Source organism: Callorhinus ursinus, unplaced genomic scaffold (assembly GCF_003265705.2).
Source record: "Callorhinus ursinus isolate GAN/ISIS: 27379988/994484 unplaced genomic scaffold, GSC_fseal_2.0 scaffold26, whole genome shotgun sequence".
Taxonomy (NCBI): Eukaryota; Metazoa; Chordata; class Mammalia; order Carnivora; family Otariidae; genus Callorhinus; species Callorhinus ursinus.
The window spans coordinates 808,756-836,302 of record NW_027397088.1 but is presented as its reverse complement, the minus strand read 5'-3'; the positions used below and the strand labels follow the sequence as shown (position 1 = coordinate 836,302).

The following is a 27,547-nucleotide window of genomic DNA, read 5'->3' as shown; positions in this document are numbered from 1 at the left end:
TTATTTATTTGAGAGAGAGAGAATGCATGAGTTTGGGGAGGGGCAGAGGGAGAAGGAGAGAATCCTCAAGCAGACTCCCTGCCGAGCATGGATCCCAATGTTGGGCTGGATCCCTGGACCCAGAGATCATGACCTGAGCTGAAACCAAGAGTCAGATACTTAACCAACTGAGCCACCCAAATGCCCCAACTCTATGGTCTTAATGGTATATTAACTTACAGTTGATGATTTGGTATTAAACTGAATAGCTGTCCATGGTCCAGAATTGTATTTCTTAAGAAGTGTAACTACACATTTGACCTAACTATAGAGGGTGAGCATCCCTTCACTCCCCCTTATAGAGTCCGAGGAGCACATGGGTATGGATACTCCGTGTGAGCACCTGCTCCTGCACAACCCTTCCTGACTTAGATCAAATTCCCTGTTTGTTCAGTTCTTGGGCCACCTCCCCTCACTCCCTCTCCTGTACAGCTTCTGCCTTGTTCCTTGCTTCTTTCCTGCACTTTTGTCTTTCTTAGTTCTTCTAGCTTGGTTTTTCTTCACTTTTCCAGCAGTGTTCCCAGAGAGACCCCATCTCTATCTGCTGCCCCTCCTAATCTAGATGCCACCCACTGGTTTCTCCAGACTTCTTCAGTGGATCCCACAAAACCAATTCAGATCTATAAGCCTCAAGGACAAGATCAGATTACAGTCCTTGAGGAAAGGAATTCTCCTGCGTAAATGTATCATGTAAAGACAACATTCCCTCATAGTCTAGTTAACTGTGGCCTCTTTTGCTATTCATTTCTGCTTCATTAATTCATAAATCAATCCATTGAGAACCAACTATGTCATATGATAAAGTTGCCTCAATCTTTGTTTCTAAATTATTTTGGCAGTTTATCTTTGTGTTTTGCTCAGATGAAGAGTTCGTTGTCCATTGGTTCCAACGTGGTGTAGTGCAAAGAGCACTGGACTAAGAGTCAGAACTGAGTTCCATCTAGATCTGGATCTGCTAGTTAGCCCCTAAATATGGATGCTAGTAATCCCATAGGTTTGTTGGGAAAATGAATTAATATATGCGAAAGTGCTTTATAGATGGAAAACATAAAGCATCATAAAATTGACCAAATAAAAGTAATTTTCAGAATTTTAGACTTCTTTTATTTGAGTGGGGGGCAAATTTTCATAATCTCAGAAAGAAGCTGTTGGACAGAAAATTGAGAGTCTAAACTTTTCCTCAAGAAACCTGAAGAAAAGATGTTGTAAACTAAAACATATATACCTGGATACTGTTTGTGTACAGCAGTGTACTAATGGCACTTCAGATCTGAATCAGGAGTCTTCCTGGGGACCCTGGCCATCAGTGTGTTGGCTTAGGGCTCATCACTCACGTTATTTGATGTTAGCTCACGTCTTTTCTAGAGAGGTGAGATTCCAGTAACAGATGCTGTGTATCTCTAAAAGTTGCTTTAAATAGCTGTTTTAACTGGTACCGTGAACTTTGTTCAGAGCTAGTTTCAGAGCAATCAGCATCAAACTCTTCTGAGAAATGAGTGTAAATTGTGAAAAAGGCAGTGAATGAAGAAATCCAGGAAACAGAACAAGGCTATCAGATAGTAACTGCATGGATTTGAGTGAAAGGTGACAAGGTCAATGATATTCTAAGAAATATGTAATAATTTAAAAATCAAAGCCACAAGAAGATATGTGAAGCCAGCAAAGTGTGGATGGGCTCTGGTTGGGGCTGCAGAAGCAATTCACAGAAGGAGACCCTGGATAGGCCTTTCCTCTGCACCGAAAGGCAGTCTTCAAACCTCTTGAGTGGATATGTGGGCTCAGCTGGGCAGGGGTCTAACCCACTGCTGCATGCATGGTGGGGCTGCCAAGAATTTGGATTGTTTGACTTAAAACACAGAAAAAGAAAATGAGTATGTTAGCCTCTTATTTGCTTAAAAAGCAAAATAAAACAAGATTAGGATGCTAGTGGAAAGGCCTTCATAATAAATTTTAAGAGGCTAAGATTGAATTCTCAAACATTTGATTTTATTATTATTTCTTTAAAGAAAGGCTCAGAAACAAATGATGTCAGCATGTAGGGAAGATCATGAAGCTCCAGGTGCTAAACCAGGTCCTATCTACTCCACAGAGTGCTATTTCCTGCAATTCCCGAAGTGCTAACTGTATGGAGACAAAGAAGGTCCCAAGTATATTTCTAAAAATTGGGTTGGTGGGCAGGAAGGACTCAGTGAACAGAGGGGCTTTTTATTTACTGGTTGATTGCTTGGCCAGCACATAAGAGATGGCAAACATGTGGTTCCAAGGAGGCACACTGGTAAGGAAACAGGAGAAAAGTTGCAGGAGTAATAGCACAGAGTTTGGTGTCCTGGAGTTCTGGGGCTGGAGGGCAGAGAGGGGAGCCCGGGGACTCTTGGTGGGGGGGGTGTCCTGTAGCCATGCTTGCTGGCCCAAGCGGTGCAGCAACCACCTAAATAGAGCAAGGCCAGAAGAAGTCCTGACAACAGGCAAGGCTGGGAGGAACAGAGAAAACCACAGGACCGGTGATTTGACAAGAGTTCATGGTAGAACGGAATGTGAGCACCTACTGTACACCAGGCCCTGCCCTCAAGAAGCTGAAGGTCCGTTGTCAGAGGCTTATACTTCTACATTAGAGAAATGGACTTAGTGATTTTCAGCACCGAGGAAGGACATGATTTATGACTGGGAGTCATCAAAACTTCAAATATATTTAAATATTTCATTAGTTCCCATCATCACACAGAGGTATACTGTGGGAGCGCCTGGATGGCTCCGTCAGCTGCCTCCAGCTCAGGTCATGATCTCAGGGTCCTAGGATCAAGCCTGTGTCAGGTTCCCTGCTTGGCAGGGAGTCTCCTTCTCTCTCTGCCTCTGTCCCTCCCCGCCGGCTTGTGCTCTCTCTCTCTCTTTCAAATAAATAAATAAAATCTTAAAAAAAAAAAGAGGTGTACTGTGATTTTGCAGAAGTAGTCTTAATAAATTATATGTACACGGAATTATTTTATATCTGACTCTATGAAATGTATTAGGGGAGATGGTAATTTAAAGACACACCAACGGGAATTCTTCAACAAAGAGAAAAGGGGAAACTTCAGTCTCCACTGACCTCTTGTGAAATGCAGAATTTCTTACAATAAGCCTCTTAATGGAAGGAATACCCATAGGAGAACAGAACACAGGGAAAATAAAGCAGCTTTCTTACCCAGTGTTCTCAAAAATAACCAAAGTAATCTTTAATTATCTTTGAAGAAAGAACCAGAAAAAATGAAAGAAACATGTGAAAAGCTGGAGAATTTTCATCATCTTTTCACTGCTGTCTCTACAGAGAAAATAAAATGGAAACAGCCAAATCTTAGGTGTTAGGGAATGTGATAAAACCAAATTAGAATAGGGGGAGAGGACACCCACTGACACAGGCTGTAGTGAAATCATACAGGTTTTCAGGGCCTCCAATATTGCTTAAGGAGAGAGGACTGATACAGAATGAAGAAAGTGAAGCACATAAAAATGTGTTTTGCTTTTCATGAAGGACTTTGTGAACATAGAAGCATACTTACGCATTTAACACCTGATCCTCTCTGTTACAATCCGTAAGGACATGGAATGAAACAAGAATAATAAGGGACACTTTACACATGATGTAAAAATGTTCTTTTATTGAATTTTATATTGGTTATCATGTCAATAAACAAAAACAAAAATATCACAGTAAAAAGGAAAAAGCCATGTATGAATACTTTTTAATTACAATAATGTGTATGTTGAAAAATGGGGGAAACATATACCTAGATGTTGGTCTGTCACATTAATGAATAATTACAATTTGTTTTTTGAGCCTTCTGCAAATTTGTCAACGATTTTGTCAAAACAGAACTTCTCTTTATGTCAGATTTGTCAATTGACCTTCACTCTTCATTGATCATAGAACACTTGCTTTATTTTAATTTTGAAAAATTTCTTTCATGTGGAGCAACAGATATACAAGTAGTTAGGAAAGGTGTTAAACAAAAGGATAAGATTGGAAGAGATGCAAAAAAAAAAATCCCATTTCACATCAAATTCCATAAATAGCATGTCTGTGTTTCTTTGGAACCAATTCTGGTGGTTTTCTAATATGTCTACAATCAAAAAATTGTAAAGCCAAGTAAACATTCAAGTGGTCACTCAGAATGCCAGACTGAAGGGACTGCATATAAGATCCTTGGGTATTTCAAATCTACTCTGCAAGTGTAGAAATGTAATTATCACAGAGTTTGGATTCTAGATCATTCTGAATTTACTGGAAAAGAAAAAAACAAACAAACAAACAAAACCCTCAAACAATAGGCCAGCTGATTCCCTATGTCCCAGTCCTGCCCATAAACTGGGAGTTCTCCACATTCACTTCCTTATAGAACATGTTGTTAATAAAGGATATAATAAAAACATGGACATTTTAAGCTTATGCATACATTATTAAAACTCTACAGCGGACACAGCCATTGTTTAGACTTAGAACTTAGATCAGCAGGGGTCCTGGGTGACTCAGTCAGTTAAGCCTCAGACTCTTGGTTTCAGCTCAGGTCATGATCTCGGGGTTATGGGACTGAGCCCCGAGTCAGGCTCTGTGCTCAGTGGGTAGTCTGCTTGTCCCTTTCCCTCTACCCCTTTCCCTGTTCTCTCTCTCTCTCAAATAAATGAATAAGATCTTTAAAAAAAAAGAACGTAGACCAACAAAATGGTTTTTTGGGGGGGAGATATATTTTATCACTGAAATAGTTTAAGACTGTTGGCTCTGGCTGGTAATAAAAGAGATTATCTTTTAGTTACTTGTTATTAAAATTTGTTTTTCTTTTTATTTATTTTAAATTTTTTAATTTTATTTTATTATGTTATGTCACCATACTATACATCATTAGTTTTTTTTTTAAAGATTTTTATTTATTTATTTGAGAGAGAGAGAATGAGAGATAGAGAGCACGAGAGGGAAAAGGGTCAGAGGGAGAAGCAGACTCCCTGCCGAGCAGGGAGCCCGATGTGGGACTCGATCCGGGGACTCCAGGATCATGACCTGAGCCGAAGGCAGTCGCTTAACCAACTGAGCCACCAAGGCGCCCACATCATTAGTTTTTGATGTGGTGATCCACGCTTCATTGTTCTCATAGAATACCCAGTGCTCCATGCAGAACGTGCATGGATTGATACCCATCACCAGGCTAACCCATCCCCCCACGCTCCTCCGGTCTAGAACCCTCAGTTTGTTTCTCCGAGTCCAGAGTCTCTCATGGTTCGTCTCCCCCTCCGATTCCCCCCCTTCATTTTTCCCTTCCTTCTCTTAATGAATACACAACATTTGCATCAACACGGATGGGACTGGAGGAGATTATGCTGAGTGAAATAAGTGAAGCAGAGAAAGTCAACTATCATATGGTTTCACTTATTTGTGGAACATAAGGAACAGCATGGAGGACATCAAAATTTGTTTTAATAGATGCTCTATAGTCAATGTGTCTCTACAACTCCTATACCAGGAATGGAAAGGTCCTGCTGCATCTCTGGTGGCTGCGGAGGCTGCAATCATTGTGAGGAGGGACAGTTGGAATCCCCTAACTCCTCGTCTTGCTTTCATGCTTCGTCGACACCCAGCTCTAATCTGAGAACTGGGAGACAGGAGTGAGAGGCGGACAGGAGGACAGAGAGGAGGACGAGGGGGGGAGAGAGGAGGGGAGGGGAGAAAAGGAGGGGAGAGGGCTTCTAGTTGCCAGAGACACCCAAATGACCAAGCCACATTGGAGGCTCCGACACTGGAGTTTGGGTGAAGTACTCTGGGCAGCCCTGCTGTGTGAAACACTGGGAAGAAGTACCTCTGCAAGGTTGCACTTTAGCACCAGGTGTCCCTGGAGAGTGTCAGGCTGTCCTTCCCTGCAAGCATGGTAAGCGTCCCTGAGCTCTGGCCTCAGAGGGCTGCCTTGCCTGGCAGCTCAGGCCATTCTTCTGGGGCAACAAGTCATGCCTGCCCCCAGGCTCCTCTGGTGGAGAGGAGGTGGGACTGTCTTGTAGCCTGATAGCCCCACTGCCCCATCAGCCTCCTACCCTCCTGTCACCAATAATCTTTTGTACCCCTAACTCTGTTTCTGCTTCTGGAGAAAGCAAACCAGCACTGCTTGTCACTACTTCAAGATGGTCATTATCTATGTTGCCTCACTTGGTAGATTCATCTTTGGAGAGGTCCCACGGGCCATCCAGTCCAGGCTATGATCCTATTCCCCTCCTAATTGCTCTACCTTCCTGCCTCCAGCCCATCCTGAGGGACCCAAATCAATCCAAGGCCCTCCCATGGCTGCCCACAGTTTACAGGGCAGGACAAGATTAGCCATTCAACTTTCCAACCCTCGCCTCCCTAACAGTCACCTTCTCCCAGACAGGTCCTGGACTTCCAAGTACACCGTGTTCACTCTTGTCTGTGCCTTTACTGGCATGTCACCCTCTTCCCAGGATGCCCTTGACTCTTCTTCCAAGTTTTCCATCCCCAGCAGGGCACTCTCCATGACGCATCTGTGGTCCTCTTGGCCTGCATTCATGCTTCTGTGCTAGCATTTGTCCACAGAATATTTGGGAGTGACTATCTTCTCTCTCCAACTCAAAATCTGAAGACAAGGCTGCCCTGCCTAATTTCTCCTCTCCCTCATGGCAGTCTGCACAGTGCTAGCTCTATAAGCATCTCATGACATAGCTTTCCCAGTGGGCTGCGGGCACCGTAGCATGATTGAGGCACTGCAAACTATCCTCCCCCGCTCTTCATGGGCTTTGGTACAGGGTGTGGGGGCCTCTCACATGGGCACAGTCTGTAGCAGAGGCTCAGATGCCACGGCTGATGGCCTTAATGTCAGAGGGTGTCATTTCTCCAGAGAGGCCAGAGGAAAGCACAGATCAGCAGGGGCACACTGGCAGGCATGGATGCTTCTAAACGCTTTCTAAAGATGAAAGCAGTGAGTCACAGGCCAAGCTCCAGATAGCACACTTCAGGACAAAGTGTGTAGGAGAACCCGTGCTCCCCACTCAGACCTACTTTTAGTATCAGCTTGTTGACACTCAGATACTTCTTGGAAGCTTGTGGCACTTCCTTCATCCTATCACTGTGTCTCCGCCCTACCCAAGGCTGAGCTCCAGGGCTGCCTGTTGTATGGCAATCACCCTGTTCTGTCCCCCCATGGCCATGGCATGCAGAATCCTCTGTTGGCCAGCTTCCCATTATTCAGGGAGATAAAACAGGAGGTCACCAGATGGGAAACTTCTCTCTGCTTCCTCCCAGCCTCCCATACTTCTTAAAGACCTGCCCTGCTCAGGTCCTACTGGGCACCCCTGCATGGCTCACTTCTTACTTGGCTCTATTAACTCCATCTCCCAGCCCTGGCCCTCAGCCCCAGGGGTTGGAAGGAGGTCCTGTCAGTCTCTGGTTCCTTTGACATCCACTGTTGCTGACATCCACTGTTGATGAGTGTCTCCATTTGAGTTATTTGACTTGAGTGACAGCAAATCCCTGAGCTTCTTGCAAAAACCTCACTGAGGTTCCTCTATTTGCATAATGATGGCACATCAAAGACAGAATACCATCTGCTTAAAGAACCAGGCACTAGCCCTCTTCCCCCTTCCTGTACACACATGAGCCATTCTGTATTCTTGCAAAGGGCCTCCGGGGCCCCAGGACATCTCAGTACTCTGTCTGCTACTCTGGGCGAAATCAGAAATGCCTAGTCAGAGGTTTGTGTGGCAGCCATAGTGTACACACAATGGGTAGACTTTGATGGAAAGAAAAAAGAAATGCCTTTCTCGTGTGCCTATTTAACTATATACTTACCTATCTTCCACCTTAATCTCCCCACTAGGCCTCTAATCTAACATAAACCCACCTTCAGAAAAAATCTTGAACAGAAATGCACATGACTGTTAGCATTTTATTAGCTTAGCCCTCCCAGGGGTAGTGCACCTGAGTCAGACTGCTTGGATTCCAATCCTCACTTGGCCACTTTCTGGCCCTGAGACCGGGCAATGCTCACGTTCTCTAGAACTTGGTTTCTCCCATAGTGAAATCTATCCCATGAGATTGTTGTCAGAAGAGATTTCAAGAAAAAGTCTCAATGCCAGCTTCTCTCCCACATTAAGTGCTGAATAACTGTTGACCATCACGAGGTTGATTGTCTTGTTATCTAGATGGGAGGTCTTCATGATTAGAAAGGCCTTTCTAGACACATAAAATGGCTACCCAGGAAGGCTGGGAGGCTGCCTCTGCCGACATCACCGTGCCATGACACAGGGTGCCCTCTAGCACTGCTCATCCCTTCTAGGGAGCTTCTTTACCCCAGTCTTAGAAGAAGTTCCCCACATGAGTGGGTTGCCTCCTCTGGGACTTCCCCAAGGTATTCCAGAGAACCAGGATGAAAATGGACCTCAGTCAGGCCTGTCTGGCATGTGACTATCTTGTCTGCCTGGTCACCAGTCCAGGATCTTGGCCTCTCATCTCCCCCAACCTGCTCTATCAGGACCTGTGCCTTCCTGCTTGTGGAAGGTGGAAGATGACAGGTAGGGGCTCTGGCAAAGCAGAGAATAGGCCTCTCTGCTGTGGGACAGTGAATATCAAGGCATGAAATGGGTTTTAGCTCACATCTGCAATATACCTCTGGGATGCACCGATTTGGGGAGATTCATGAAGGCTTCTGCAAACAGTCTAGAAATGGTCCTCTCCTTTCACACCTTCTTGCCTTTCTCTCTGTCACCACGTCAGTGAGAAAATCCAAAGGAGAATCCAAACATCTAACCCCTGGCACATGACAAGCTTCTCTAGGGATTCCCATTCTGAGGAAGCTCAGCGCCACTTGGGTCTCTTGCCTTGAAGGGCACACCCTTTGCAAAGCAGAAGGTGACATTTCTTTAGTGCACATGTAGAAGGCTTTTGATTTTTATTTTCCAAAAAGGCTCCATATCAGTGCCTTGGGGAAACCCACAGCCAACCAACAAAAGGCAAACCTGCTCACCAGAAAGTATGGTTCCTGTTTGTGCTGGTTTGGCCACTTCTGGTGAAGGGCACAAGAGGCTGAGGGCAAAGCACTTGATAATGAACAGACGTGAAGGGGGAGAGAGGGACCAACACCATGTCAATGGCAATGTTCCATTCATATATTTGCTTGTCACTGATGTGTGTCCTAGAGGACTGAGAAGCTAAGTAGAAAGGCCACTGTAATTCGGCCTTCTTGGGTCAAGTTGGACAAATAGGCAAATGGTGTGATCAGCACTATTTCCAAAAACTACATTATTCCTAGAAGGGGTTGTTAACCGCACAAAAATCAAAGTTTTATTTTTTTACCCCTGGCTCCTATCTAGTTTTCTTTTCTTTCTCCTTTCTTTTTCTTTCTTTCTTTCTCTTTCTTTTTCTTTCAAGATTTTATTTATTTATTTGACAGAGAGAGAGAGACAGCGACAGAGGGAACACAGGGGGAGTGGGAGAGGGGGAAGCAGGCTTCCCGCTGAGGGGCTCAATCCCAGGGTCCTGGGATCATGACCTGAGCAGAAGGCAGATGCTTAACCATCTGAGCCACCCAGGCACCCCCTATCTAGTTTTCTTAAGTAGGCCTTTGAATAAAAGATGTGCTCAGGTACAATCCCATCCAATACATCTCCTAACCCCACCTCTAAACAGTCAACATCACACTCAGAATGTTGAACTGCCTAGTAATTTCAGTCACCTGCTAAAATAGCTCTTTTGACACCAGACTCTAATAACTGAACTAGAAACTTCAGGAAAATTAACTGCAAATTACTAACTCTTGATCAACAGTTTGCATAGATATCCAGAGCCAAAATAAACCTAAACTCGCAGATGTTCAAATACATACTGGCAATTCTTTCCCCCGATGGAAAGAGACACAGGGCACAGCACTTGCAACCTTTAGTCAGATGCTTATTAGGTGGTTAAGCCTCAGCTACAAAATAGATACTAATTTTGATTACTAATTTTGGTACTGGCTGAACTAATTATGTCCTGTTACTGCAGTGACAGGTCTCAAGATCTATAGCGTGGATAGGAAAACAAGAGTAAAGTGTCAAGATCTCTCTGCATGATGAAATGTGGCCAGTGCATTACATGCATCCAAGTGCATGAGCCTAAGGCCTAAGGAGACCCTACTAAATCCAAGAAGGGAACAACTGACATGCTCAAGCCTCCGGTGACAAGTCAAAGGCACCATTTTTTTTTTTTCTTCTTCTCCTTCTTCTCAGTTTCTCCCCTTCTCTGGGCAATAAAAAGGGAAGGGAAGAAGAACTTCCCTCTGAAGTCTTGGTGATTTCTTGTTAAGTACATATATAAATATAAGCATGTTGAAAGCACATTCTTAATAAAATTATTAATAACTTAGGGTCAGGATGGGAGGAGTCATCTAGTGTGGGATCACAGGGTTTTGATTTTTAGTATGTTCCCTATTTTTATGACTAGATACTGGTGTGCAGAGCAGCCCTTTGTGACTGGCTCTGGTTGTGTAATATGGGCTTTGACATTTCCCTGGTTGCCCCAGGTACCTGCCATCTAAGGTACCCAAGCTCGAGGTACCCTTAATGTTGCACACGTGACTCCCCTGAAAGCTAAGAATTTCTCTAAAACAAAACTAAAAAATATAAGACCCAGGTGTATGTGCACACACACACACAAACACACACACACACGCGCACACAAATCACCAGATTTTCTAAGTTGTCTCTATGCATGAGTAACACAAAACAGCGCCAGAAGTTGGAAGTGGGGTTCCCTACTGTGACAGAAACTAGAAAGAACAAGCACCCAATAAATAAGAAAAAAAGCCACTAGTGGGAACCCATCCTCACAGAAAAGCATAAATGCTATTGAAGACACATGAGGATACCCAAGGTTAATGAAGGTGCTCTAAAAAAGGTGATTTAAGTCAAAGATCACCTTTGTACATAAACAGGATGGTCTGCTAGACCCTGGAAAGGTGGCTTCAGGGAGCAAAGCAGGATCCTGGTAGAAATACCACTTATGTATGTTATGGGAATAGCAATCTGATTATGGGGCATATCAGATCAGTATTATCCCCTGCCCCTGCCAAGGCTCTTAGCTCCATGTCCATCTCACAGGACAATGCCTAATGACTAATTTGGCTTCCTCCAAAATCCTGATAATGAAAGAGAGATAGCCTAGGGAATAAAATTGGTTTTCATAAAGATACTTTTTTATCTTTCACAATAAATTATAAAATTGGACATCTGAATTCCACATTGTCATGAGTCTAGTTCCTGGGAGTCTGTCCTGGGTGCACAGATAAACTTGAGGACCTAATCTGCAGAGCTGGGATGATTGCCCTTGGGGGCCCTAGGTCTGGCAGTACCCTTAAATCTAACTTTGACATTTCAGAGCCCATACACTACCATCAAAGGAAAGGAGGATGTTGATACAAAGAACCATTGTGTTGGAAGCAAGATTCCAGAGTGTCAAGGCCACAAAACCCATAGTCCCCCACATTCAATGCAGTACCAAGAGCATTTGCTTCTCCCTTCCCAACCTCCCTCAAGCCCAAATCTATTTGCCTCCTTGGCCCCTCTTCTTCTCCACCACCATGACCCTGTTCAGGGCATCATCTTCAATCACCTGGATGATCGTAACAGCTGCCCCCGACCGGCCTCCAATGTGGACCCTCCATTATCCACCTACACACCAACCAACCATGGTACCTGCTTACCCTAGCAAGTTCAGCAAGCCCCCACCCCTACTCATTACATCCGCATAATGGCATGCATGCTTCCTATGAGGCTCTAAGCTCAGGAATCAGCCCTGTGGGAAGTTGGCAGGGCACGACCTCTGAGCTTGATTAGCTCCAAGGGCTAGTATAAGAAGTAAACCAGTTACTGTATACTAAGATATGGTACTATACAGATACTAAGCAATGGTATCAACCTGGCTGACTGGGCCCTTGCTTGTGTGTGCAGCTTTGTCTGTATCACTTACCATCATGCCCACCCCTTGGTTCTTGCTCTAGTCATACAGAGTGACCTGGGGTCACCCCAGTGCACTGTGCTTCCTCATGCCACCAAGTTAACACACATGCTGAGTCTCTGCCTGGACTCCCCTTCCTCCAGCTATCCCCAACTAATTCTAGCACTTAAGCTTGAAGTTTCAAATTAGGTATCACTTTTCCCAAGATGCCTTCCCTGAACACTGCCTTCCTCACCCCACTGGAATGGTGTTTCTCTTCCCCTTCCCCACACATAGCACCAGGAGCACCTATACTAGTCCCTATGACCCACTCTGTAATTGCCGATTTTCCTAACTGCCAACTCCACTGATGGGGCCCCAAACTCCCCAGGGAGACAGGGGTGTGGAAGCAACCAAACAGAGGTTCTGGCTTCTGCAGCCATACACCTTTGCTGCAGGGGTGTTGGTTCTCCCTTGGCCCTTATTAGAGCCTCACAAACTTCTAAGTTCAAAGCACAGGGGCAGCTCAGCTCCTCCCTCTCTTAACCCACTGATTCGGGATCAAAAGTTCAAAATTCAGGCAAATCAGAGCTAACATTTTGTTTTTGGTTTATTGTTTGGCCTCTTTGAGCCTCGAATGAATAAAATAATACCCTCTGTGGATTTATAAAGCTTTGCAGTGATAGTTTGTAACCCACAGAACACCAGACAATTAGAGGATTATTGTTGGTGCCAGATCTGGTCCTATAGCAAGAAGAGGGGACAGGAAAGGATGTTAGCCTGAGGGATGGGTGACTCCTGGATTGGGTCCATCACCAGAAAACCTTTTTCCCTAATTCTGCTGCCTCGTGTCCTACACCCAGCATGGAGGTCTTCCTGAGGCTCTATGCTATGTCTTGGCCACTGTTCCCGAGTTTTCCACAGAGACAAGGCTCTGGCACATCCTCACAAGTGGGAAGTGGAGACATCTCAGGGCTTTTAGGGCTGGCACATGAGAATACTCAGAGGTTCCTCAAAACTGGATTACCTGTGCTACATCCAGGCAGGCTTGCTGAGTCAGAATAAGCATTTTAATGACTGAAACTGATCAGTGCATATCATCCCACACCCGGCAGGGGCTGCCACCAGTACAAAGCGTCCTCTTCATTCCAGCCCCTTCCCTGAGCCCTTGCCAGGAGCTTCCAGGCATTAGAAGCAGAAACTCAGAACATAGGTGAAGCCTGCCACCTACAGTTAAAGGGTCCACGTATATTAGCTCCTGTATCCACCTGCCCTTACTTCAGGCCCAAATTACCCTTGGAGGGAAACGTTAAATCTCCTTCTTCCTCCCCTGGATTTAGACAAGGAAAATTGAGGAAACTGACTTAAATTGCTCTGTGGTTCTTCAAATTAAAAGCTGAATATGGAATCAGAGTAAACTGCATTCAACAATGTGCAGCAAATGTTCATGGAACACCTGGGCTGCACACCCTTGTGATAAATGCAGTAATTCCAGAGGTGCCATGTGCAAGAGAACTATGAGTCCAATTTCTGGGTTTCTTTCTGTTCACACTGAGGATCAATTTTTCTCTCATGGTGAAATTAATTCACTTCTCCTAAGTGCCCTCTGTACTACCTTCTGGAGGATAGAGTGGCCTCTGCAATTAAACCAGCAATTACTGCTATAGGAGCAGGCTCCGATCCTGCTTCACAACCCTCCTCGGCAGGAACATGTATGACATCCACACCTCAGCTAAGGAAGAGTGCACTGCACGTGGAGTTCAATGCTCAGTGGCCCTTTCTTAACAAAAATGTGTAGCTTTTGGTAAAGTCCACCATGGAGAACACAAACCATGGGTAGAGCACACAGCAAGTATTTCTCAAGCTGGGGAATTTAAGAACACATGAGCAGAGTTTACACAGCACAATTCTCATGAAAAGCAATCATGATTACTAAACAGTTACCAAAACAGTGCAGCAGGGCTCTTGAGATTGCTTTATAAACGCAAAGTTAAGGTTAAAGAAATTGCTGTAGCAGTGGCATTAAGGTAAAAATATTTTCTCTTGCTGAAGAATATCTTTAGTTCTCAACATAGAAAATCATTACACATGTATTCAGTTTAAAATGAAAACCAAATTTACAAATCATTTCTGGATACTTAAAAATAAACTCTAGGTTGCTTTTCTTTTTGGCAGCACCAGCCTAAACTCTGTGGCTTTGTGGTATTTCAGAAACTTCAGGTACCTTACAGTCTTCTGAGAAAGGCCCAGTACTTCAGAATTCCTGCAGTGGCTGTGGAGAAAGAACATTACTGGAAACAAAAATTAAAACAACATTTCAAGACCTACAGGAATACAGATGTTCATAAATGTACACACATTTCAGCATTTCAGCTGATATCCTACATACTTTTTCTGTGAGTATATTCACATTTCTTTTTGGTTCAAGGAAAAAAATGTACTTTATAGACAAATTGTTTCAGCTGTAGGTAGAAAATTCCATGGCCATGCTTCTCTTTCCTGGTGTATATCTGGGGCCTGTGTGGGTGTGTAGAGTTTTCGCTGGTCCCCAAAGCAGCTCACCTGTGACATTACCCTTTATATGCACAGGAAAGTTGCTCTTCTTAGTCAGGGGCTCTGTTGGTGGTGGAATTTGGAGAAACTGGGCTGCAATATCTTTATAGGGAGAGGCCAAGTATACTTTTTCATTCTTGTGGCTTTGTGTGCTTAAACAATTTGAGCTGGTATAAAAGACTGGACCACGAAATTGCTCACAGAATTCCAGGATCCTGCTGCCCCACACTGCAAACTGCAGACGCTCTCCAGGCCTGCTGGGCTTGGCCTGAATGTGGAATTTTACCCACCAGAAAGCATTACTGGAGCTCAAGTCAGAAATTTTAAATAGCTCAATGATACTGATGCCTTTGCCCTCTGGCTTCAAAAGCAATCACGACCAAACATTTTCAACTATGAGCTGATTACAATAACAAAAATACCTTTTCAAAAAACATTTAATGAGGTAGCTGAGATCACATATCAAATCCACAGCATACACGAAGGGTGCTTAATAAGTGCACAGGCATTTTAAAATGTATTTTAAATGCAAACTTGCTACAGTGCCTAATAAATGCTCTTTCTTCCCAATTCCTGAAGATGCATGCAGATGTTGCAAAGAGGCCCTTGCAGAGTTTTAACAGCAAGAGAACAAGAGGTTGAGAGTAAGTGAAGCTGGACAGGAGGAGAAAGGAAGGGGCTCTGGGCATATAGCTTGGGCTGAGGGGGTTGTGCTCCCCATGGAACTGAAACAGAGTCAGTGCCCCTGAGAACACACACCAAGAACTCAGGGGCATGATAGGCTGAGAAGAGGGTCTTGACTTGAGGTGGTAGGAACCACAGCCTGGGGCACTTTCATTAAGATCGAGGCAATGCTCAGAGCACACCCCCACACACCTTTGAGGGCCCCGGCGAACCACCCTCAGGAGGGAGTCTGGCCTCCTGCTGCCCTCACCATGACCACTCTGGGTTCCGTCTGCTCCCAGCCATAGGCTGCTTTATGCTGAGCAGCTTTTAAGATGTTAACTTCAAATGATTTCCATGTGGAGTCTTGGACAAAAGGAAAGGTGGTGATACCAAGCCTGGAAGCATGGATTTTGTGACTGCTCCAGCAATATGAACATTTAGAGTTCACACATCCACACGCATGGGCACACACGCACACAGGCGCACGCGTGAGTCGGTGTGGGGCAGCCAAGCAGACTCCCCAAGCTCAGGCAGGGCAGGAGTAGGCAGGATGAAGGGGCCTGGGGCAGGGCTGGTGGATTCATGGAGAAGGAGCCTGGATCCACCTTTGCCACCCTCCCTTTCCTGTCCTCCACGGGGGCAGCCAGCACGCCAGGGCACCTGGCAGAAATACACTGAAGACAAGGGATGGACAGGCAGGCACCAGATCACTCAGTTACTAGGTCTCCGTCGTATAGCTGCTGTAGGCCAAAGGAGGCAGGGTCTGAAAGTTGCTCCACCGCCTTGTACCAGGCTGGGACTCCACACGCCCTTGCTCTTTATATTTACCCAGAATGTTTTTGGCTTCTTCCGCATCCCGCAAAGGGCTCTCTCCATATTCTTCCTTCAGCCACTGCCGGTACTGGAGAAGTTGGAAAAAAACCAAAATGTCACACACACACCTGCATCTACATAGATTTCACCTGTTACTTAATGTTACAGATTTTGCCACATATAACCAAGGAATAAATGGGGATTGGGCAATCATAGATCTGTGGTTGGCCAGCCAGTGTCCAGCAAGAGAAATAACTGTTTCTTCCAGGTTTTAGCCTGAGGACATGAAAGCAAGCCAAACCAAGAAAATGGCACTTGGCCCAAAGGGAAATAAACAGACGTTAATATGGGGTCTGAAGATGGTAAAAGATAATGTCCTACAGCTGCAGCTGGTGAACAAGGGACCAGTGACGACTTTGATTGGGATACAAGTGGGGTTTTCTTGTCCTCTGTGGGCCTTTCAAACTCCAACCTCCCTGATTCTAGGTGTGCACAGGAAGACTGAGGCATCTTCCCAGAGGCTGCTGCTCACATCACCAAAGTCCCCTGAGCACGGTTACCTGGTGGACTTCATGCTTCTCAAACTCCTGGAGCTGTCTCTGGAAGCCCAGGTTGGGGTTGGCACAGGACCTCCCTGCACGTACAGTGTGCAGGGCATCCTCCCAGCCAAAGTCGGTGACGGTCATGATGTATGCGATCACCAGAGTCACACTCCTGGAGACGCCGGCCAGGCTGCAAGGGCCAAAAGAACCCACAGGGGCAAGGGTTTTCAGTCCATGAGTCTATCTCCTGATTCATCGAGAGCAGGGGATTCTGTGGATCTCATTTTAGAGTCTCCTGCCTTGGATTATGAGTGGACAGCAAGCCAGTATGAAATTACTCAGAAACATAGGAGCTTCTCTCTACTTTATTACACTAGAATCTCAGGTATCAGTATATGTGTGAGCCTCATTTTTTTTTTTTTTACAGATTTTCTACTGGCTATGGCTTTGGACGCCAGTTTTATGATTCTCTATGCTCCTGAGCCCTTCTTCAGATAGTCCCCATTTCCTCGGACAGAAAAAATAACTAACGAAAGCACATCAAGGGAACTTGAAGGGTCTGGGATCCATGCAATAAATCTATTTACAACCCACAGCAGTTTAGAAGGCTTCATGGTTTTTTGTTTTGTTTTTTTAAGTCTGGTTTTCTTAGATAAATGAAGGCTAGATCTATAACTGAAAGCCCATTAAATACAGAAGCTCTTATGAAACAGTTTGTGTTCTTGAAATAACTGAGCAGAGCACAAGAGAGGGCACATTCCACGTGCTCTGGGATGTGGGGGTCAATAACGGTTAATTATATGTAGCAGGCTGAGTAAGGGGACCAATTTTAAATGCATATGCAAATTAAGGTGTCACAGAAGGCTGTGCTGCGTCAGATTTAGAGTGTTCTAGCAACGGTTTAAGATGGGGAAGTTCAGCAAATTTCTCATTTTTAGAAAGGCCTATCTTCAGATTTATATAACCGTATAGAAATACAAATTTGTATAGAAATACAAATTCCTAGAGTATCAGGGCTACACATATTCAAATGATGATGATAATAATAATAATAATAATAATAAAAGACAACCATTCTCAAGTAGTGGCTCTTCCTTAGGCTTTTATATCAGAAATACTGAGAGAGCTTTTAAAAAATACATCCTCTTTGGCAGCAAACCTGGAGATTCTAATTCACCAGAAGCCATAGAGGCCCAGGCACAGGATTACAGAACTCCCCGTATATGGCTCCAACTGCACCCCCCAAGATTCTTTAAAGCAAATGTAGATGAACATTATAAAATCTACAATTTGGTACATGTCTTACTCTTTTTAAAAGTAAAAAAAACCATAAATCACATAATTTCAAGAACTGCATAAAACAACCAAACATTTTTTTCTAAAGCAATCAAACTACTGTCCCTGCTTTCCTGATATCGGTTACAGGCCCTTAGAACAGATTAGTTTTCATGAATGGCTCTTCTGGGTATCCTGCACTGGATCTCCTCTGTCACCAACATCAGCAGCAACACAGCTCAGGAGACATCACTTTACATTTCCAAAGAGCTTTCACTGAAATAGCAACTTCTTTGGGGAAACTCAAAAGACTGTTAAGTTTTGGGGTTTTTTTTTTTAATGTATTTCACAACATAATATTGTCTTTTTAAAAAAATCTGAATAGAGTTGACATATAATGTTAATTTCAGGTATACAACATAGTGATACTACAAGTTTTACATTAGGCTGTGCTCACCGTAAGTGTAACTGCCGTCTGTCACCGTACAACACAATTATACCATTGACTGTATTCCCTGTGCTGTGCCTTTTATTCCCATGACTTTTTCATTCCATAACTGGAAGCCTACCTCTCCCACTACCCTTCATCCATTCTGCCCATTCTCTCACTCCCTCCCCTCTGGCATCCATCAGTTTGTCCTCTGTACTTATAGGTCTGGTTCTGCCTTTTGGTTTTTTGGGTTTTTTTCATGTGTTTTGTTTTTCAGGTTCCATATAGAAGTGAAATCATATGGTATTTGCTTTCTCTGATGTATTTCACTTAGCATAATACCTTTTGATCTCTCCATGTTGCTGTAAATGGCAAGAACTTTTTTTTTTTTTTTTGCGGCTGAGTAATACTCAATATGGAGTCTTATTCAATATAGAGAGGGAACATGCTCGGCTTGCACTTTAATGAACAGCAGAGTTCTGGCTCCAGAATGTTGGCTGCTGGTTCCTTTAACATATTAGTTATGTGATGAGTATGAGTACTAATGGTAATGAGTATTTCATAATGTATATAATTGTCAAATCACTATATTGTACACCTAAAACTAATGCCAACTATATTTCACTTAAAAATAAAATAAAAATTTAAAAAAATAAAATATGAGAGCTAACATTCCCCGAGAGCTTACCATGTGCCAGGTACACTGCTAAGAACTTTATGTGCATTGTCCTTGGGTTATGTGTATTATAACAGCTTTTTTTTTTGCAGGGTGTACTTATGTATATGTATTCATATCCATATGAAGTATAGCTGAACAGAGGTGGAGAGCTGTATATAAACTGTTTAATTCTAAGATCCTATTCAGATCTTTTCAAAGCAAAGTACTAAGCTAAACACACACAAAAGCCCCCATCTGCAAATGGAGAAGAAATGGTCATTCTGGTGTTACACTAATGCAATGCTAAACACCACATATGTGATCAAAACTCTCCAGAAAGAAACAGTGTTTTGAAAGGGCACTGAGGTTTCAGGGATGAGCCCACAAAATCTGTACCCTCCACAGGAGGCTATTCCAAGGCAATAATAGACATGGGCTAGAAAAGAGGCTCCTGTGGTTCCGTAGCCTTGACAGTCCCTACAGAAATCCTAACTGTGAAAATGAAAATCCTAAGTGAAAATGAAAAAAAAAAAAATCATAGGGTTCTCTTTCATCAAAAACAAACGATGACTAACAAATGGCAGGGGTCAGATGGGGTGTGTATTCGAGATTCAGAGGGCAGACAGAACTATTAGGAGTTGAAATAATCACACACAGAAAAACCCTTGAGAGAAATCAGGCTGAGTAGAAATACTAAGCTATGATTCGGCAGAGGCATACATACCAGTGTACAAGACAGCCCTCACCCCTGAGTCGGCACTCGTGAATGAATTTAATACTTTCTTTGAAATGTCTTGTCCTGTGGGGGGAGAAAAAAGAGAGAAGTGACATCTCTCTACTTTACTCAACACATGATGAAAAGAAAAATCCGCTTGAGGTTTCTTGAAAAGGTCTCAGAGTCCCACAGCTTCAAAACCCTGGTCACCCTGTCTGAGGCTGGAGCTGGCTCAGCTTTAGAATCTGTCACACACAATGCTGAGGCCTGGGGAGGGCTGCCCATCTTCTGGGATTTTCAGAATTTCTCTGCAAGGAATCCCTGAAACACAGCATTGCCATTGACTGGTATGTGTGTGGGGGGTGGTTTCTGCCTAGCCCAGGGGTCATTTGGGGTCCCTGAATATTCAGGAGCATACTAGTGACCCCACACTGACAATCCACACACCATCTGTGCACATTCAGAGCCATTCAGGTGAAGAAGGTGCCCATATCATGCAGGCTCCCTAGTGCTAAGAGGTAGTTTACTTTTGATGATCTGAAGAACCTAATAATATTCTCCCATATTGGTCTCCCTTGACTTTGGTACATCCTGTCGGCATGTCCTCAAGAGGGCTGTGGGGAAAGGAAAAATATAGCTTCAATCCCTGCTCAGCCACTTACTGGCTGTGTGACTTTGGGAGAGCCACTTAGTTTCCCTTAACTTCATTTATAAAGTGGAAATAATGTCTTATGGGGTGGAATGAGGTGATATATGCCAATATGCTTTGCAAACTCTAAAATCCTTTATGACAATGAAACCACGATCCTTACTTCTTCTGACCATTAGCCTTTTTAACACCCTTTCTCCTGCACGTACGTACCAGCATCATTTAGAGCATGTTCTGGACTGGCTGGTGGGTTAACTATAAATACTCCAAGACGACCTACAGAGTACATGCTTTCTGAGGTCTTTTACCTTTGATTGACTTACAGAGCAGCAAAACATCTAAAGTTGCCCATGGAATCAACTCATCCTCTTTAAAACACCAACTGAGTACTATTTACTGGAACTCTGCAAAGCCGCAGGAGACCCAGGGAGGAATGAAATGTAGTTTCCGACCACACAAGCTAGGTCTATCATTTCATGAAGGATGACAGGATAAATGAATGTAATAATGAGAAATTCAGGTATGGCATAACAAACTCAGCCAGGTATTAAATACAGAAGAAACTCAGCAACCTAAGTATAGGTGCCCAGCTAGATTAAGATGGAGAGACAATACAGAAACTACACGTACATGCATACACGTACATATTCCATGACCAACCATAAGGCGTGATGAAAAGTCCTAGGGATCGAACCCAAGGACTCCAGACTCTTACCTAAAATCTGTAACTACCAGAACATTGCAAGACATGCTTTTGCTAACTTTCCCAGACACAAATGCTCCCAGACATAAACTTATAAAATGACTCTGGGCATTGAAACTATACTCACAAACACTGGCTTGGTATAAAGCAGGCAAGATAAGATTCCTGCTATAATTCCTGAAATCTGAAGTATCAGTACTGGAAAGAGATCTCAGAAAGGATTGTAAGGCAGAAGCCCATGGAAGCCAGGCAGTGAAGCCGAGTGCACAGAGGGGTGAAGAGATGGGGGGTGGGGGGGCACTGTGATGTGACTGGCAGAAGCCTGGCCCACCGGAGGTGGGAGAGAAGGCTCGGTGCTATTGGAGCTTCCTGTCTCTCAAGCAAAAACAGTCTGCAGTGAAGTCTTCTGATTTTGAAGTATTGAAACTGTGGCAGGCATCTTGAGTTGCGCTGATTTTGTTGGGGCAGCAAAGTTTGTCAGAATTGCCCCCCTTCCCTCTGATTCCAGCCATGGAGAAGTAAAGAAAAGGTTGTGAGGTGGGGACTTCTGGAAAAGTTTTCCCTTCCTAATGAAAGGAAAGTCATCTACCTCTGTGCCAGGCTTCCTGCTAGCGTCACACTTATAGCTGCATCAGGGGCCCTGTAACCACAGGTGATAAAGCCCCTCGGGTGAAGAGGCAGCAGGATGGAAAGGGAGACCTCAAGGGACTGATGCCCAGGCCTGGGAGCACCCACCACCAGGTTTCTTAGTCAAGGCTTTAAGTAAATTTCTCTGTAACTTAAAACATTATCAATCAGATACTCTGCTACTTTAGTCAAATATGATCCACCTGATAACAGCAACCACTTCAACAATTTTAAAAACACTGAGCTAAGTGGCACCTGAGTGGCCCAGTTGGTTAAGCCTCCAACTCTTGATCTCAGCTCAGGTCTTGATCTCAGGGTCGTGAGCTTAATCCCCATATTGGGCTCTACACCCCAGTGTGGAGCCTACTAAAAAAAATAATAATAATAAAATAAAAAACAAAAGAAAGCAAAAACATTGGGCCAGCTCATCTGGTCTAGGAGTGGTTACAGGCTGCCTGTCTGCCATCTGCTTCGTGGGGCAGCCTGACCTCCTGTGTTGGCCGCTGCACATGGCAGACATGCCAGAGGGTAGGGTGGGTCTGACTATAGATCCCAGGACCAGGCTGCCCAGAACTCAGAGCTCATCCCTGACTGCAGTCTAGCAGTGGCCAGAGGGTACACGTTTGTCCACTAGGTCAGCCGCGCCGGGGCATCCAAAGGTTCGGAGAGTCCTCTCCACGCCTGCAGCCCATGCTCGTGCCTGTCCTTTATAGGTCTCTTTCTAGTCAAGCAGAGCTGCATCTGTGACAAGACGGGCAGGGAAGAGCACAGCAACCAGAAAAGGAAAAACAAATCTAAAAATGAATGACAATTGCCTGAGTAGTGAACAAACCACAGACTGCTCCAGAACACACTGCAAAGGCCCAAGTGACATGAGAGTTAACAGTGCCCCTCTGAGTGGGCAGGACTTAATGTTTTAGGGGAACACGGTCAGTGCTGTGGAGCTCACCAGGATTTTGCAAAATGACAACAAATGAATGCCTTTGCTGAAACCTGCGAGTGGGAACGTCTCCTTCGATCTGGCTTTTATACCTGCATGCACCAAACCACATGCACAATGAAACCTGGGGCTCAAACACTGTCCAGTGTGTCTGGGTTCAAAAGTCAGTCCTGCCTGTCCTCAGAATAAGAGAGTGGGGTGGGAGTGGGGTCGGCAGGGCAACATTGCGGACCTGCCAGAGCCCAGAGGGAGTGTATGAAAGAGCTAAGGAGCCAAGGAAGTCATGAGGAGGTGCCCCCACTTTGCTCCCGGCCAGCCCTTTCCTCTTTCAGCTCTAACTGTGCCAACCTTAAGTCTAGGACAAACCCACAGATGGCTCCTGTCCACCACCATGTTGGGGCAAGGGCTGTGGAACCCCAGGGCAGGCATCTGTGTGGGGACAGCTCACAGCCCAGCCCAGGAGTGTAAATGATGCCACTGAAGGGATGGCTCAAAGCCCCACCACAAAACCTGACTCATAAACACAGTTGGGCACGAGGCCACACCAAGTAGACATTCCTAGAAATGCTTTTTCCAAGTAAAGCCAGGAGGCAGGCACATTTACTAGTGCTTTGGTGTGTTGCAGGGAGTGTGGGTTATTTCCAGGGAAGCTGATGACATAAACTCTAGCACTGGCCATTAAACTCCCTCCTCCACAGCAGGAAATACCCAAGACTCTGGCTCCTGTTGCCCAATTCTCTGATGTGAAGCAGAAGCGAGCATCTAAGCACCATCCCACCACAGGCTGTTTCAATGAACACAGGTTCCCTATTCTTGCTCTTCGTTTTGTACCTTCACTTCCATACAAAGACATGTGAGTAAGTTCTGTTGGAGGAAGGCCAGAGGGGCTCATCCACCTACGTGCATCACAAACTTACCTCATAGTGCTTGCTGCTGCCAGCAATCTGAAGAAAACACCTTGGGGAGGGCAGAGGGGTGCTTCAGAGGAGACCCATCAAATAGCCCTGCAGCTGCCACTGTCCCCCTTCCTCAGTCTGAGCTGGCCGTCCTCCTTGAAAAGCCTCCTCCCCTCTCTGGCCGGAAGCCAAGAGACAGGACCAGCAAAGTTTCCCTGACCTTCGGAGAGTGCACAGAAAGGATGGTGGATGGGATCTAACAAAACTACACCACATGATGCTCATTTTTTGAGGCTGAACAACTAGTTCTTATTCCAAGACTGCAAGATTTGGAGGCTGTGATCCCCACTGCGGGATCAGAGGCAGCCCTCTCCTGCTGAGGACTCTGCTTATCTGAGCAGTAGCCTAAGGGATCTGGCCACTTACCTTAAGTGGTAGCTGGGCATACTCCAAAGTCAGCAGTATCAGACCAGGCTGTACTGACAGGAGACCCAGGATGCTTCTCCTTCCCATATACATATACATGTCTGTACATATGTGTATATGTGTGCACATGTGTGCATGTATGTTGTATATGAAAGCAAAGGAGGAAAAAAACAGGAAAGGCAAGCACTCTTAGATATTCCTCCTAAAAAAGGAATGCTTAAAGAAAAAAAAAAAAAGCAAAAAGGCAAAAAGCAAGTGGGTGGAATGTTCTATCTGGGCTCTGGAAGGTGGGCTCAGATCAGAAAGCTGTTTCTCCTGGGGCAGAATCGGCAGAGGCTCCCAGGCTGTGTGCGGACCCCCTCAGCTGGAACACCGTGAAGCTCTCGCCTCAGCCAGAAGCAAGCAGGAAGGAACATTCTCCAGCAGGACAGACACTGGCAGAGCTGGTCTATCAGCACCGGGCACTGAACACATACAACTACTCATACTTATATCAAGGATTTCCCACATTTTGTATTTCCTGCACTTAAACATTTTTTTTTAATGGGGGGGAATTAAAACACACATGTGGTGTGTATTGTGCTTTTCATTTTGCCACATAAGGTCATTTTAAAAACAAAACCCTTTTTACCACCTACTATAACATCATTTCACAAAGAATAGTTGAGAGGAGGACACAGTTTAAGACTAAAAGATAGTTAAGTTCAATAAGTGAAGTCTTATGAAAAACTCAATATTCCTTTTCTGAGTATTTCTCATTTCTATGGCCTGCAAAGTCCTCAGGAGTCACGTGTGAGCATGTGTGCATGTGCACATGAGTGCTCAAGTAAGTATGCATCTGTCTGGAAATAGGACCACAGCACTCCAAGGGCCCACATCATTTTGATCTTGCAAAACTGCTTTTTAATAATTAAAGAAAATTGTTAAGTGAGAGAAAGAAAGAGCTGGATGTATAGAAGACATCAGTTAAACTAAAGAAAACATACACAAACAGATAAGGAGGTAGAATAAGGCAAGGAAATTTTACTGATACTTTAAATATAAGCTCACAGTATTGCTAATACCTCTTCTCCCCACAAAAACCTCAAGAAATTGAGAGACCGGCTCGACACTCAAACCACTGAATGTCACAAAGGCTCTATTGTAATGATGCAATGCTACCAACTCCACAGCACAGATCAAACTCTCCTGGACTTGACAGAAGAAGATAAAAAAAAAAAAAGTAATTATTCCCTTAACAATGTCTAAATACAAAATACCAATTTAATAAATAGTAAAATAAGAATGAATAAATGAGCTACTATACATCCAGTAATTCACTCTCAAAATACATTAATACTCCTTACTTGGATAGACAGCAAATATAATCTTATTTTTTGGAAATGCTTAGAGTTCATAAAAAACACTTTCACTTATCTAAACCAATACTACAAAAATTGTGTGAGATAGGTATTTTACAGATGAGAGAAATGAGGTTAAAATGACTTGCGTATGAAAGTACAGAAAGAAAGCAAAAGCAAGTATTTCCAAAAGCCTGAATTCACTAGCTCGCTCCATATCGGCCAAAGAACATGGAGCATGTGCATTTGATATAAACTCTAGGATGCCTCTAATTGTGACAATTCATGCAAAACACAACAGCCTGGGTCTGTGGGGTAATTATGACTACGAGAACTTGAACTTTCACCTTTCCTAACTTTGAAAGGCAAGGTGGTTGGAGGAACCGAGCTAAAATTTTAATGTGTTAATGTTATCTCAACCAGGTTTCTGCATTTTAAGTTCCTGGAAGATCAGAGGGGGAGTTTGTGAGGATTAGAGCCAAGACAGAAAATTGACCTTTCTGGGCAGTTTACGGCCCCTGAATGCCAAGTGAAAGCAGTTAGTTTCAAAAGGTCACAAACCTCTTACTAAGCATAATTGGCAAGAATTCCTGTTGGTATAAAGATTTGTGGGGAGAGATTTAGGATATAAAACTTAAATTATATCCAAAGTCGGAAATAATTTTAAAAAGTCTGTAAGTTTACAACGGGGATACAGTTTTCTAGAATTTATTTTGTCATTAAATATAAGATTTCTCAGGCATCAGTAATTAAAAGTGGCTAGACTAAAGAACTACTAGTTCTACTCGTCTGAGGTACCCAGGGCATATTTTCCAGTGACAGACATGATTTCTCTTGCTTTTGTTAACCAGAGCATTAAGAGTATTTGTCTCCTGACCACCTACATTGGTTGATGGTATAGAAAGTGAAGGTTCACTGCCAACCTATATGTTCCTAATATTTGCTGAGTAATAACCACAGGCTACCTGAAGTGAGATGGATCATATAAACAGAATCAAGTGTTCCACTTGCCAGTGGTTAATAGTCTAATTATATCATGAAAGCATGCTCACTGTTAAAAGGCATGTTATGCTTCCAATAAAACATTCGTAACAGGTAAAGAGAAACTCAAGCTATTTCAGAGGCTGTCTCTTAACATACAAAGTATACTCATATTCCAAATTTAACTCCACAATTTCCATGTAACTTCAGTAGAGCAAGAAATATTTACAAAATCATGGACATTGATGTGCCCAAATCCTTACTTATGCGTAAGACTTGCTATTACTAATGGATTAAAACTAAAAGTTTCCCCAAAGAATCACATGAGTGCCTATGAACTTAACTCCCAACGGGAGTTACGGTCTTGACTTTATTTTCCAACTGAAACAGAGGTTGTATTGCTGTAGGACTTCACTCAAAATAGCAGCAGTGGTGCATCCTCCTCAGGTTCTCTCTGTCATTAGCCTCACACTTGGGTGCTGTAATAACTACCTATTGGAATCCTATCCTACACTTTTACCAAGATGTGAGGAAAGGTCTAAAAAGGCAAATCACACATCTTAACAAGACCTCTGCACATATTTGGATGGGAGAGAACAAATTCAAATCTTACGGGCTAGTCCTCTGGACCCAAGGTGCCTGTGTTTGGGCTGGTTTTGCCAGAAGATCTGAACTGACCCATGAAACACTGCAACTCAGAGAAACATTTTCTGTCACTCTGGCCTTTCCATGTAAGGAAATCTTCCAAATCTTCCACTGAAGTGGCCTCCTGAGCACCGAAACTTGTTATTTCAACTACCTTCTTTTGTAACTCTCAAGATAAATTAACACACCTTGAAGAGAGTAAAAGTATACTCTTATTTTCAAAAGTGCTTAGAGTTCATAGAGAACACTTTCATATATATGCATTTTTCAAATGAGGGAACTGAAGCCCAGATGGGTTTAAATGACTTGTCCAAGGTAGATGCAACTAGTTTTAAAGTTAAGATACCTAACATCAAGGTCTACTGCTTATTTGTTTATGTAGTACAGGGCTGCTCAATGCTCAATCTTCATTTGGTAAGCCAGTCATGGTCCTGGACATCAAACACAGTGCTTGGCTCCTAGCAAAGCTGAAAAGTCCTGGGGGCAATCAAGTGCCTTCTCTGACAACAAATGCCCAGAATGTGTGACAATCGGATTCCTCTAAAGAGTCACTGCCAATCAGGTATTGACAAGTTCAACAGTATGTTAGAATCTCAGTTTGAGATAAGAGCAAAGCAACCGTTCTAAAATAGCCACCAAAACATGGGCAGAAGATTGCTGTGGTCTCCAGAGAAAGGCAGTGGCTCACTTCCTTCCGTATACACCATGCCCTTC

The 27,547-nt window shown here is 43.9% G+C and overlaps 1 protein-coding gene across 8 annotated transcripts in view; it reads right to left on the bottom strand.

Annotated features, from left to right (window-relative positions):
* Positions 1–3,660: 3,660 nt before the first annotated feature.
* Positions 3,661–27,547, bottom strand: part of DUSP22 (dual specificity phosphatase 22) — a 90,135-nt gene continuing 66,248 nt past the window's right edge. For 6 of the 8 annotated variants that reach the window (XM_073877504.1, XM_025890984.2, XM_025890981.2 and 3 more), the window contains 4 exons: positions 19,636–19,710; positions 16,567–16,738; positions 16,022–16,094; positions 3,661–14,265 (listed from right to left, as the gene is read on the bottom strand). In XM_073877504.1, coding sequence (XP_073733605.1) covers positions 14,126–14,265; positions 16,022–16,094; positions 16,567–16,738; positions 19,636–19,710 — 460 coding nt within the window. In that variant the 3' untranslated portion in view covers positions 3,661–14,125. Of the gene's footprint in view, positions 14,266–14,946; positions 16,095–16,566; positions 16,739–19,635; positions 19,711–27,547 lie in introns of those variants that run through there. The other 2 variants (XM_025890985.2, XM_025890983.2) reach the window with 2 other exon arrangements.